Raw genomic sequence first — 12,747 nt, forward strand, 5'->3', positions numbered from 1 at the left:
GTGGATATATGGTTCATTACCTTGCATAGTTAATGGTCGCAGATAGTTTATTCGCTAAAGCACAAAGGAGTTGTCTATAATGCGACTTTTTGGAGATTCTGGTGACGGAATCCGGCGGAAGAAATTGAGGTTAAATCTTGATTTGTTGCAGTTAAGATGGTTTTTTAACTGCATATTTGGATTCAGCACCCTCGAAAACCCCTGGGACGCTTTCATTGTGCAGAAACTAGCTATCAAACTTGCGATTCCAATAAATTCCTGCCGGATTTTGACCGGAAAAACCCGCCGGAAAGGCTTTCAAAAAGTCGCCTTATAGACAACTGCAAGCAGAAATAGGTTGTTGTCGTATGGCATGCTGCAGAGAAAAACAAAAATTGTTGTAATATGGCACGCTGCAGAGTAAAACAAAAATTGTTAGAGTACGGCATCAATAAAGAGAAAAACAAAAATTGTTGCGGTATGGCATCAGAGAAAGACAAAAGATTCTTCCCGTATATAAATACATTGTTGTTGTATGGCATGCACGCATAGAAAAATAGAAATTGCTGCGGTATAGCATGCACCCAGCAAAAAACATAAAAAAATTGTAAAAAATTGCTCACGCAACCAGCTAAAAACATAAAAATTAGCAAATTTATGGGTTACTTAGATTTTATAGGTTAAATGAGTAATAAGAGTGATGATCAAAATTCTCTATTTCAAAGGTAAGTTGTAGAGTTATATGGCATGCACGCATAGAAAAATAGAAATTGCTGTGGTATAGCATGCACCCACCTAAAAACATAAAAAATACGCAACCAGTGAAAAACATAAAAATTAGCAAATTTATGGGTTACTTAGATTTTATAGGTTAAATGAGTAATAAGAGTGATGATCAAAATTCTCTATTTCAAAGGTAAGCTGTAAAGTTATGAGCATTGATGCTATTAAATCTTATTTGCCCACTCACAGAGAAGGAAATGAAAGTATTTAAATTAGAAATTTTCTTTTTCCAAAAACAAGAGGTTGTTTTTTTATAAAATAAATTTGAATATTAATTTTTTAAATAGAGAAAGATTTTACATTAATAAATTTTTGAAATCAAAGAAAGAATATAGGTTTTTGAAAAAAGCATATGGTTTGGAGGGAAATGCACAGAAGTATATTTTCTGGTTAGATTTTTTCCACTGGTAAAGAAGGAAATGGAAGTATTTAAATTAGAAAATTTCTTTTTTCAAAAACAAGAGGTTGATTCTTCTATAAAATAAATTTGAATATTAATTTTCTAAATAGAGAAGGATTTTACATTAATAAATTTTTGAAATCAAAGAAAGAATATAGGTTTTTGAAAAGAGTATATGGTTTGGAGGGAAATGCACAAAAGGAAATGGAAGTAATTAAATGAGAAAATCTCTTCTTTTTTTTTAAACAAGACATTAATTTCTCTATAAAATAAATTTGAATATTAATTTTCTAAATAAATAAATATTTGACATAAATAAATTTTTGAAATCAAGAAAAAAACATAGGGATTTTAAAAGAGTATATAGTTTGGATGAAAAAGGCGAGTGTAATTTTTTTTGAGTGGATTTGATTCTAAAGTTTTTTATTATATACAATTATAAGTTATATAAAATTCAAAATAAATTAGAAAGAAGATAGCTAAAAATATTTCAAAAATATATTATTTAAAAAATGTTTATGCAAATCCATTTTTTTTCAAACTGAAAATTTTTCATTCGAATTTTTATGGTATCAAATTCGAACTTGGTAACTATGATCTACACTACAAAATTGCTCAAGAAAATTGAAACTGACCGCTTTTATCCATCTAATTATGAGGAGTTATACGTGACCTATTTTCCCCTTTTCTCTCTTTCGGGTGAATACTTGGAGATACCAGCACTCTTGAAAGCCTAGACTTTTCACAGTGTGGAAACATGGAGGTATTGCCTCCCCAAGTCACACATCAGCTGTCTCTGAAAATCCTAAAATTGCAATATACTAGGTTGAAGGTGCTGCCAGCTTCGCTTGGTAACCTAACGAACCTACAGGAATTGGCACTTAATTTTTGAGTTGAAGGTGCTACCAGCTTCGCTCGGTAACCTGACGAACCTACAGGAATTCACTTAATTTTTGTGACAATTTGAAAAGTTTGCCGGACTCTGTTGCAAAGTTGAAATAGTTGACATCGCTGAACATAACTAATGCAGGAATAGATCATTTGCCAGAAGGTGTCAAGGAGTTGAACAATCCTGAAAATTTGAGTGCAGGATATTGTCCACTAAGTGAAATGCCTTTCGACATTGAATTGGCAGATCCGAGAGGACACAGAATGCTGGATTTGTCTATTGACAAGTGCATGTACATGCTTCTACTCGATAAAGAATACATTTTCCCTGGAAATTCCTCTGGAGGCGTCGGAACACGGGAGAGCATCGACCAGCGAGCGGCCGACTGCTCAGCCATCCACCTTGCAGATACAACCAACCAGGTGTTAGAGCCACCTTGCAGATACAGCCAACCAGGTTTAGCGCCACCTTTTCCTGCATGACCACCTTAATAGTTTTCAGGACACGCTTTTAGTTTTTGGCATGTAGGATGGACGTGTCCTCCCCCTGCATGCAGGCTGACACCTGGTAAGAAATCCTTTGGTTTGTAACTTCATTTTGTCATCCTTTAAGAGAAGTCCTCTGCGAGCGGAGTTAGGTTTCTCTTTCGGCCTCCCGGCCGGGGTACTGGGTACTCTCCGGGTCTGGGTCTCTTATGGACAGTTGCCTGTGTGGGTGATCTAGGTAACGTAGCTTTTAATTTTTTCTCTGAAAATTGAAGCTCCCTGCCCTCTGAGACTGGGCTTCATTCCGCTTTCCGGTCGGGTTTTTTCGGTTTCGTCCCGGTTTTCGATCTCTATTGCTTCGACGCTCGGTTATGGTTTCTTTCGTCGTGCTCTCCCGGTGTTCCTGACGCTGCTTCCATAAAGGTCAGTATCTATCGTCCCTCCTCCAGATCAGATGGTTTTTATTTGCAGGATGTTTCTGGTTGTTTTTGGGTATTGAAGTAATTATTTGGCAGTATTTGGTTATCTGTCTTTGGTAAAATCTAATCATGCACGGTCTGTCTTTGGAATCGTGAGGTTATGCTCAATATGGTAGCTTGATGATAGGTTTCTCAGCATAATCTCTTTTTTCATAAGCTCAAAGCTCGGTCTCTTGATGTCCTGTTTTGGAAGTGCTGGAAAATATGCTGAAATCTTTCCTTAACAAGATAAAGGCGTCTATATTCATATGTAGTCCCTGTTCTGATTTCCGGGTTAGAATAGGTCGTTGGTGGTGCATTTTTCAGATCTATTGTTGTTGTATCGACTGTCAGAACTAGCCTTCTGAATAGTTTTTTCCTGCCTTGTCTGTTACTCGGCTCTCCTGGCTCTCCTGATAGATCTTTTCCGGAATTCAGAATTTCCGGCATCCTTTTCTCCGGAAAAAAAAAATAAATAAATAAATAAAAATAAATAATAAATAATAATAATAATAAAAATTTAAAATTTAAAAATATTTTCGGATGTCTTAAAAGCTCTCATTAAGACTTATGAGCCCTCTGAACTATCAAGGTACAAAAATTCCTCTGCTCCTCAACATTGGAATCCTGTCATCCTCTCAGAAGTCAAATCGACGGCAGGAAATATCCTTGCCTGACCCCTCACATCATGTGAGTATTTGAATTGGGATTCGATAGCATTTACCCTCTCGTCCTTGAGATTTCCATTCTCGGGTTTCAACGTTCCTCCTTCAGATGCTCTTTTAATTCCCTTATCTAGCCTTATCCTTTGTCTCTGACAGGATCTAAGGATCGGACTCCTTTCTGTACTGTTGTTTCTTAATTTCTCTCTTCAACAGTTATTCTATCCAGGCAACTTGTTACAGAAAGGATCTACGGCTGGATTTTTTCCAGATACGAACATTGCTCTAGTATCTTCCGGCTTCTTCTGAGCTCGTTCCTCATTTAATATGACGGGTGGGTCTGACTCACCCGCCACACAAGCCCTCATTCAGGCTACTATTGAGGTTGAAAGAGCACGTGAGAAGTCTAGTAATTGTAACAGTTGGCAAGCCACGGTGGAAAATATGATGGTTAATCCTGCTTGTCACGATCAGCTTAATCAAGCCCATGTGGACCGTTCTAGAAAAGGATGGTCACATGACCATGCACAGCACTTTAATAAATCTAGGAATCTGGTCAAAACGGCCCCTCCTCCAAAGGCTATTTCCGTGAACAGTGTTGTCTTAACAGAGCGCATTGACAGTCTGCAAAAGTTGGCTTTGATTGGGAAATGGCAATTCCCGGAAATGGATGAAGAGGATATGAGGAAATGGTTGGCGGATAAATGGTCTCCTCTGATTGGATATACTCCTGTCATTTCTCGCTTGATGAAGGAATGGTTCTCTTTTCATTTTCTTAAAGTTTCTGATTTAGAGATCATCCTCAACAGGCCATGGGTTTTCGGTAGAAGTTTTCTGTCTCTATCTCGATGGTACATGGGCTTTGATCCATTAAATAATACCCCGTCAAATTGCATGATTTGGGTGAAACTTCCAAATTTGCCTCTGGAGTTGTGGTCAATTGAAACCCTTTCTGAGATTGGGAATTCCATCGGTAAGTTCATCTATGTGGATCCCTGGTGTAGAGGTGAGAAAGATAAAAGGATTGCGTGGATTTTGATAGAAAAACCATATAAAGGAGGTTATCCGGATCATATCGAGATAACCTGGGATGGTTTCAAAATCAGCCAAAGGCTTGATTTCTGGGGCATACCATTTAGATGCTCTTTGTGTCACAAAACCGACCATCTCGTCAAAAATTGCAGTCTTCGTTTCAATCGCAGGACTAAGAAGTTTTCTTTCAAACAGGGTAGAAAATCTGAATCTGAACGCTCCTCTGAAGATGTAAGCAATCCTAAGAATCCTTTAAATCTTCAGGATCCGGATCCCTTCAGCTCACTGCAAATTTCTCAAGATCGTCCTGATGCTCTCAACTCGCCGCTTTTGGATGTCCCCCTATTCCTGAGCCTATCGAGGAAAAATCAGTGCCCTCTCCTCCTGCTATGAATCAAGGGGATTTTGTGGTAGGCTCTCATCCCATCCAGATTTCCTCTTCTTCTCCTTCTCCTGTTAAACCTCCTTCTGGTTTGCCGAGAGGAAAGGACCCTTTGCTTACGCCAACTCCTTTTAACTCCCCTGCTGAATCGCCTGTCAATAAATTTGATAGTGATATAGATCTCTTTCTTCATAGAAATTCTTCGGAACTTGAACCTTTAACCATCCATAAACCTTCTTTCCCTCCCTATCCATCTATCAGCCCTAATTCAGCAAAGAACATCATGGTCAGAAAGAAACAAAAGGGTGGTAGTCGTCACTTCAGAGGAAGATCTATTGTTTCTAACTTTGGTGTTACAAATTTATCCCTAGTAGAAGTTCCAATTTTGGACTCCTCTGAATCTCAGCCTCTTAGAGCATGTATGGCTGGAGAGTCTTCTAAAAGACTTTCATGGTCTCAATGAATATCAGGTGTTTGGGCACATCCCCAAATTTTTTGGCGCTAAAAGAAATTTTCTCTTCGGCTCATCCTAAAATTATCTTTATTCAGGAAACCATGCACTCAAGTAGGGCAACTTTAGTTTTCTTTAGAAGAATGTTTCCATCTTGGTTTATGGTTGCCACTGAGGCAAATGGTCTGTCTGGAGGTTTGGCAGTCCTGTGGGATCCAGTCTGGATAAAGGCTAAAGCTTTTAAATGCTGCGCCGGAATCCTTATCTCGGCATCAATCAGGGGCCATGCTCTAGTTTTCAACATTCTGAATGTTTACGCTCCTTACAGGAATAGACTCCCTTTCTGGGAAAGGTTGTTTGCCTCGGAAATTCTTGAGATTGAATCGTTGATGATAGCAGGTGATTTAAATGTGACTTTAAGATCTGATGAGTGCTGGGGTAATTGCAGGAAAAAAGATCCTCTGGCTGACAGACTTCGAAAGGAATTTCTAAATAGGAACTTAGTGGATATCATGCCTGATAAAATGATGCCTACTTGGGATAACAGTAGGACGGGGCAAGCCTACATTGCAAAGAGGATCGATCGTTTTATCATTCATGCTAGCATCATTGCGAAATGGGGAATGTCGTTTTCTCTTATTGGGAATGATTTCACCTCTGATCATAGGCCTATTTTCCTTGAATGGCGTGGAAAGGATTATAGGCTTGGTTATTCCTTCAAATTCAACAGGATCTTTTTAGAAGACCAATCCTTCAATGAAACTATATTAAAAAAATGGAAGGAACTACAGGAATCTGAAATGGCCCTTCTCATGACTTTTCGGGAAAAGATCCAAAGTCAGAGGGCCGTAACAAAGGACTAGAAAATCCGAAAGAAAAAGAAGGATAAACAGGAGCTGAAAGTCATCCAAAATGAATTGGAAATTTTTATCAACTCAGCAAACCCAGACTGCCTGACTTTTGAGCAAAAAAGTCATATTAGAAAACTGGAAAAAAAGAAACAAATGCTGCTGCTAAAGGAAGAGGCCTCATGGAGGCTCAAGAGCAGAGCCATATGGCTCAAGGAAGGGGACCGGAATTCGAAGTATTTTCATAATTTTTCAAATGCCAGAAGAAGGAAAAACTCTATCTGGAAGATCGAAGATGGCAATGGAGGTTTCCTCTACTCTCAGCAAGAAATCTCTGCAGAAGCAACAAGGTTCTTTCAGAATCAATATAGAAGGCAACAGGGTAACATTAATGATATCTTCTGGGTTGTGGACTTGATGCCAGAGATGTTTGACGAGGCAGCAAATGAAAACTTTTTTAAGCCGGTAACGGAAGAGGAGCTCCAAGCTGCTATCAAAGCTTTCAAAAGGGATAAAAGTCCCGGGCCAGATGGGTGGCCAATCGAATTCTTCTCACACTTCTATGACATGTTTAAAGCGGATTTGTTGGGGATGGTGGAGGCCTCCCGTATGTCAGGTAGTATTCACAGTGCTTTATCTTCCACGCTGATTGCTCTTATTCCGAAAAAGGATCGATCAGACTCTTTTCACGACTACAGACCTATTTCTTTATGTAATATTTTGTTTAAAATCATTTCAAAAATTATAGCTGAAAGGATGAAGCCAGTTCTTAACTCCTTTATAACAAGGGATCAACACGCTTTTTTAAAAGACCGGAACATATTGGATGCTGTGGCCATGACTCAGGAATGTTTGTTCTCAATGTTGTCAAACAATATCGATGCGGCTATCCTAAAGATTGATTTGAAAAAAGCGTATGATTGCGTCGACTGGGGCTTCTTAAGAATCTTGCTGGCAAAAACTGGGTTGAGATCACAAGGCATCAACTGGATAATGGCGTGTGTGGAAAATGTCAGATATTCAGTCATTATAAATGGAATTCCATCATCTTTTTTCCTAGCGGAGAGGGGACTTCGTCAGGGTTGTCCCCTCTCCCCTCTGCTATTCATCTTGGTAATGAACTCTCTCAGCCTACAGATCAACAAAGTTGTTTCAGAACGAAGATGTCGGCCGATCAGGATCTGCAAGGACACTTTCCTATCACACAATCTCTTTGTTGACGATGTCCTCATTTTTGCCATGCTCTGCAGGGCAACCTGGTATTTCCTAAATGAAATCCTTGATAAGTTTCAGATAGCATCTAGATTAGTTATCAACAGGAACAAATCTTCGATGTATCACAATGAGTCAAATATGGATATTGTTCAATGGATAGCTACACTGATCGGCATCAACCCGGTTTCGATCAAGGAAGGGTTCAAGTATTTGGGTTTCAACCTGAAGGCAAAAGGTAATTCCAAATAGGATTGGCAATGGTTAATTGACCGCTTCTACAAAAAAATTCTGGATGGGAGTCAAGATTTCTTTCTTTAGCTGGCAGATTTATTTTAGTGCAGGCAGTTCTATCTCAATTGGCGGTTTACTGGGCCCACCTCTATTTCCTTCTCGCTTCTATTATTAACAAAATGAGCTCATTGGCTGCCAATTTTCTATGGGGAGGTAAAGCTTTTCAGAATAAGATCCATTTAGTTAAGATGGATTCTATTTCTAAGTTGAAGAAGGCGGGGGGCTGGGGTCTTTTAGATATGAGGACTTTCGAGAAAGCCCTTCTTTGTAAGTCCCTTCATAGAGGTATCTTTGGTAAGGGTCCATGGAGCAAAGTTATTAATATGAAATATTTAAAAGGCAGGAGTTTGGAGTCCTGGTACAGAAGAAAATCTTTGGGCATTAAAAAAGGGTCTACTATCTGGTTAAGCTTCAGGAAAATTCAGCGTTTTTTCATGGAAAATTTTCGCTGGAAAATATTCTCGGGCTCAAGCATTCTCAATGGTTTCGACTCCATAGTTAATGGTTTGGATTCCTCTTTCTCTCCTCGCTTGGTTTCCTTCCTTCATTCAAAGGGTATTTTCACGTGGGACAAGCTGATTAAAACTTGGTCTCACTCATCTCCTGTATGGAAGGAAGGGGAGGACTTACTTTTGCCTCTCTCCATGCGTCCCCTTTGGCACTCTGTTTTACAGAGCCTAAACGGCTTGGGGATTCATCGTTCGGGCTCCAGGGATGCTCTGGTCTGGGCTCTTCCATGATCTTGTCAACCTATTCGAGTAAAGGATTTATATGCTTCAATGTCTTCAGGCCTCTCGTGTAATCTCGACCTGCTCTTTCCTCCTCAATTATGGAAGGCGGCATGCCCACTTAAAATGATTTTATTCTCGTGGCTGGTCTTCAGGAATAGGAACCTTACTTGGGAGGTCCTTCAAAAGAAAGGTTGGCATGGTCTGGGCAGATGCGCCATGTGCCAGAATGCGGCTGAGACAAATTTTCATATGTTCTTCCAATGTGCTTCATCTCTCCATATCTGGTATGAACTTTCTTTGTCTTTTGGTTTTCCTTACATGGTCTTTTCCTCTGTTCAAGATGGCTTTAAATGGTGGAGCGAGCAGAGTTTATCCTGGGGAACTTTGTTTATCCTTGTCTGCTGGTTCTTGTGGAAATGGAGGAATGCTAATATTTTTCAAGATTCAAGGGCGCCTCTGAACTCTATTCTATTGCGAATTTTGGCAAGTCACGACCTAAATGGCTGATTTTGGACCTTGATTCTCAATTATGTGTCTCTTATCAGGGATTGTTGATATTTTTGTTTTTGAAAGTGTTTCAATCTTGTAAATCTTTTCAGTTTGGACTATTAATATGTGTTGATCGGTCTAAGACAATTTTGAAAGTTTTTGGACTGATATGATATTATATTTTTGGTATCTGGTAATTAGTTATTTGGAATACCTGATACTCTTCAGTATATTTGGAAAATTTGTTTCCAACATATGTATGTATTCAGATCATTATATTCTCTTAATATAAGCTATGATGGTTTTTTCTCTCTGAAAAAAAAAATGTACATGCTTCTACTCAAAGACTTGGATCTACATGGGACGAGAATAAAGGAATTATTATTTCCTGAATGTGTTTTCCCCAACCTTCAACGCCTCAACATCAGCGTTTGTAATGAACTGGTAGAGGTTGCAGAATTGCCAACAACATTAAGATCTCTGGACTTGCAAAATTGTGTTGCATTGAAGGAAATACCAGGGCTTTCTGGTCCTGAAAATTTTCGACTGTTGGTTTGAAGGAAATAGCAGGGCTTTTTGGTCCTGAAAATTCGAGTGCAGGATATTGTCCACTAAGTGAAATGCCTTTCGACATTGAATTGGCAGATCCGAGGGGACACAAAATGATGGATTCTTCTATTGACAAGTGCATGTACATGCTTCGACTCAAAGACTTGGATCTACATGGGACGAGAATAAAGGAATTATGGTTTCCTGAATGTTTTTCGCCCAACCTTCAACGCCTCAACGTCAGCTTTTGTAATGAACTAGTGGAGGTTGCAGAATTGCCAACAACTTTAAGATCTCTGAACTTGCAGAATTGTGTTGCATTGAAGGAAATACCAGGGCTTTCTGGTCTCGAAAAACTTCGACTGTTGGATATCAGCGGTTGTAAATACATAGCTAAAAGAGATGTCAGGTTAGACTTTGGCATCTTTGGGGGATTTGAGGGAGACTTTGGCGTCTTTGGAGGGAGTTAAATGATTGTAGAAGGTTGAATAAGAGCACTAAAAAGTCTGCACAGGATATAATTGATGCCAATAGAAAAAGAAAATCGTGAAGGTTATTACCATGTAGGATTTTCTTTGCGAATTAATTTGATAAAGATAAGGAAAACATTTATGTGTGCAAAGTATCTCATTATATCTTAAGGTTCCATCAAGCTTATGTTTATCAAGCTTACACTACCTTGATCATTTTTTGGCAGCTCCATTTTTCAGAGGAAAAAAAATGATGGCTTTCCTTTTGTATTTAAAGACCCATACATATATCTGAATAGAACTCCATGTAACATAAATAGTTCAATAAATGTGTGGGCTTTCTTTGTACCAGAAAGCTGAGATTCCAACCATACCAACACAAACAAAAATCAGAAAACATGTAGAAAGATTCTCTGTCACAATCAAGTAATCATAGGATGAAACCAAAAGACAAAATAACATTATTCTCACAACACATCTAATACAAACCAACATATAAGACAAGATCAATATAGCAATCCGATATCTCCCTTTTCGATAATGTTCTGGTCCATGTAGTGCTTATAATGCATCTGCCCATATTGTCCATGTAAGCCTTTCTTAGAGAGCTGATCCGCCTCCAAAGTTAAGATTTTGTTTTTCCACACCAACCAGTTGAATAGAATAATTTTAATAGGGATATTCAACTTCCATACCTTGTAAAACCAGGAGCATTGATAGAGATTTTGTCGGAGAGTGATCAAAGATCTGTATGTTTCAGCTACCAAGGGAATCTGGTTATGTATCTTCCCTCCCCAAGTGATAGTGTCTCCCTGAAGTCTGTGAAGTAGACTAGCCTGACTGAGTGATTTTGTGGATTCTCGCCAATTTTGTTCCACTTCCTATGGCAATCCCAATTCGCTCGTCGACTTCCAAATGTGACAACTATGTTGTATACCTCCAATTACTGGACATAAAAAGAAGATAACTCTTTTGTTGATTGAGTTTAGCGTATGCTCCTCAAGAATCTGTGTACCTGCCATTCCTTTTATGTTAACTGTGCCAATCATGATTTTCTCCCCATTGCCATATTCCCAGACCAATCTTGATCTACAAGAAGGGATGGTCTTCATGAAGCCTCTCCAGATAATCAATCCCTCTTTTCTGAGTGGCCATGTGTTCTTGTAAATATCTTCCAGAGTGTTGTTCTGCAAGTATTTCAAATGAACTATATCTTGCCATATGCCCCTGCCAATAATAGCTCTCCAAAATGTTTTGATGAGCAGCATTGTACCAAAAGATTGATGTTCTAATAGTCCCCATCCACCAATTTCTTTGGGCTTAGTTAACTGAGACCATTTACACAGGTTCATTTTGCTTGTTACATTGAGCTCTCGCCATAGAAAATTTGTCATGATTGAGGTGACTTTTTTGACAATAATATTAGGAATCCAGAATGATTGAGCCCAATAGACATAAATTTGTTGTAGTACTACCTGAACTAAAATGTATCTGCCACCTAGTGATAAAAATATGTGTGTCCAATTCGTGAGTTTCTACTTGTATTTATCAATCATCCATCTCCAGTCCTAATTCCTATAGTTGCAAGGCTTGATGTTATATCCCAGATAGTGAATCTCGTTCTGCAGTGGTGTTATTATGACGCCAAAGTTCCCTGCAATGTGATCAATGTCCACCATGTCTCCTACATAATAGAATAGGGTGGATTTCCCACCATTGGATTTGAGACCATAGGCAGCCCCAAATCTAGAGAATATGTAATACAGGGCTTCCCATTGGGCTCTTAAAATGATTCCAAAGGTTAATATATCATTGACAAAAAATAAATGAGTGATGTTGATAGTACTAGTAATCTCGATTCCTTGAATGATATTACAAGTCTGAGCTTCTTTTATTTTAAGACTAATTCCATCCATAACAAGTAGAAAGATTAAGGGGGAGAGGGAACATCCCTGTCTGACCCCGTGACCAGCCTTGAAGAAATTAGTTGGGAAGTCATTGATGATCACTGTGAAACATGTTGAAGAGATGCAAGCCATAATCCATTCGACAATATTAATTCTAAGTCCCACCTTATATAGAATAATCCTAATGAAAGACCAATCCACACTATCAAATGCTCTGTGTAAATCAATTTTAATGACCACCGCTTCTTTTTTTCTCGAATGGATTGTATGAATGACTTCCTGAGCCACTGCAATTGCATCATGTATCTGTCGGTTGTTAAGAAACCCAAACTGTTCTCTGGAGATGTGGTTGTACAATACCCCTTTTATGTGCCTGGCAATCACCTTTGAGATAAATTTGTAGAGGATATTGCACAATGAGATTGGCCTAAAACCCTAGAAAGCTTTAAGAGAGGAGTTCTTTGGGATCAAAGCGAGAAATGTGGAATTGATAGAACCTAAATCCGCCTACCCAACTTGGCCTTCTCAACAATATTCAGGAGGCATTTGCCAAACAGATCAAAGAAATATATCTAGAATTCCATGGTCCATCCATTTGGACTGAGGCTTTTTTCCTTTGCAAAAGAGCTCAATGTTTGTTCAATTTCTTGCAAAGTGTTGAGCTTATATATATCCTCATTCGCTTCATCATCAAACATGGAGGAATATTGGTTAATTGCCCAAACC

General features: G+C 38.7%; 1 protein-coding gene across 1 annotated transcript; it reads left to right on the forward strand.

Annotated features, from left to right (window-relative positions):
• Positions 1-5,664: 5,664 nt before the first annotated feature.
• Positions 5,665-6,384, forward strand: LOC149216749 (uncharacterized). The gene has a single exon (XM_089390056.1). It carries the CDS (start codon positions 5,665-5,667, stop codon positions 6,382-6,384), a length of 720 nt encoding a protein of 239 aa, XP_089246182.1.
• The last annotated feature ends 6,363 nt before the right edge of the window (positions 6,385-12,747 follow it).

The sequence above is a fragment of the Pinus tabuliformis genome, chromosome 1_1 (assembly GCF_031772625.1).
Source record: "Pinus tabuliformis cultivar Carrire ecotype Pingquan chromosome 1_1, CPIR1, whole genome shotgun sequence".
Lineage (NCBI taxonomy): Eukaryota > Viridiplantae > Streptophyta > Pinopsida > Pinales > Pinaceae > Pinus > Pinus tabuliformis.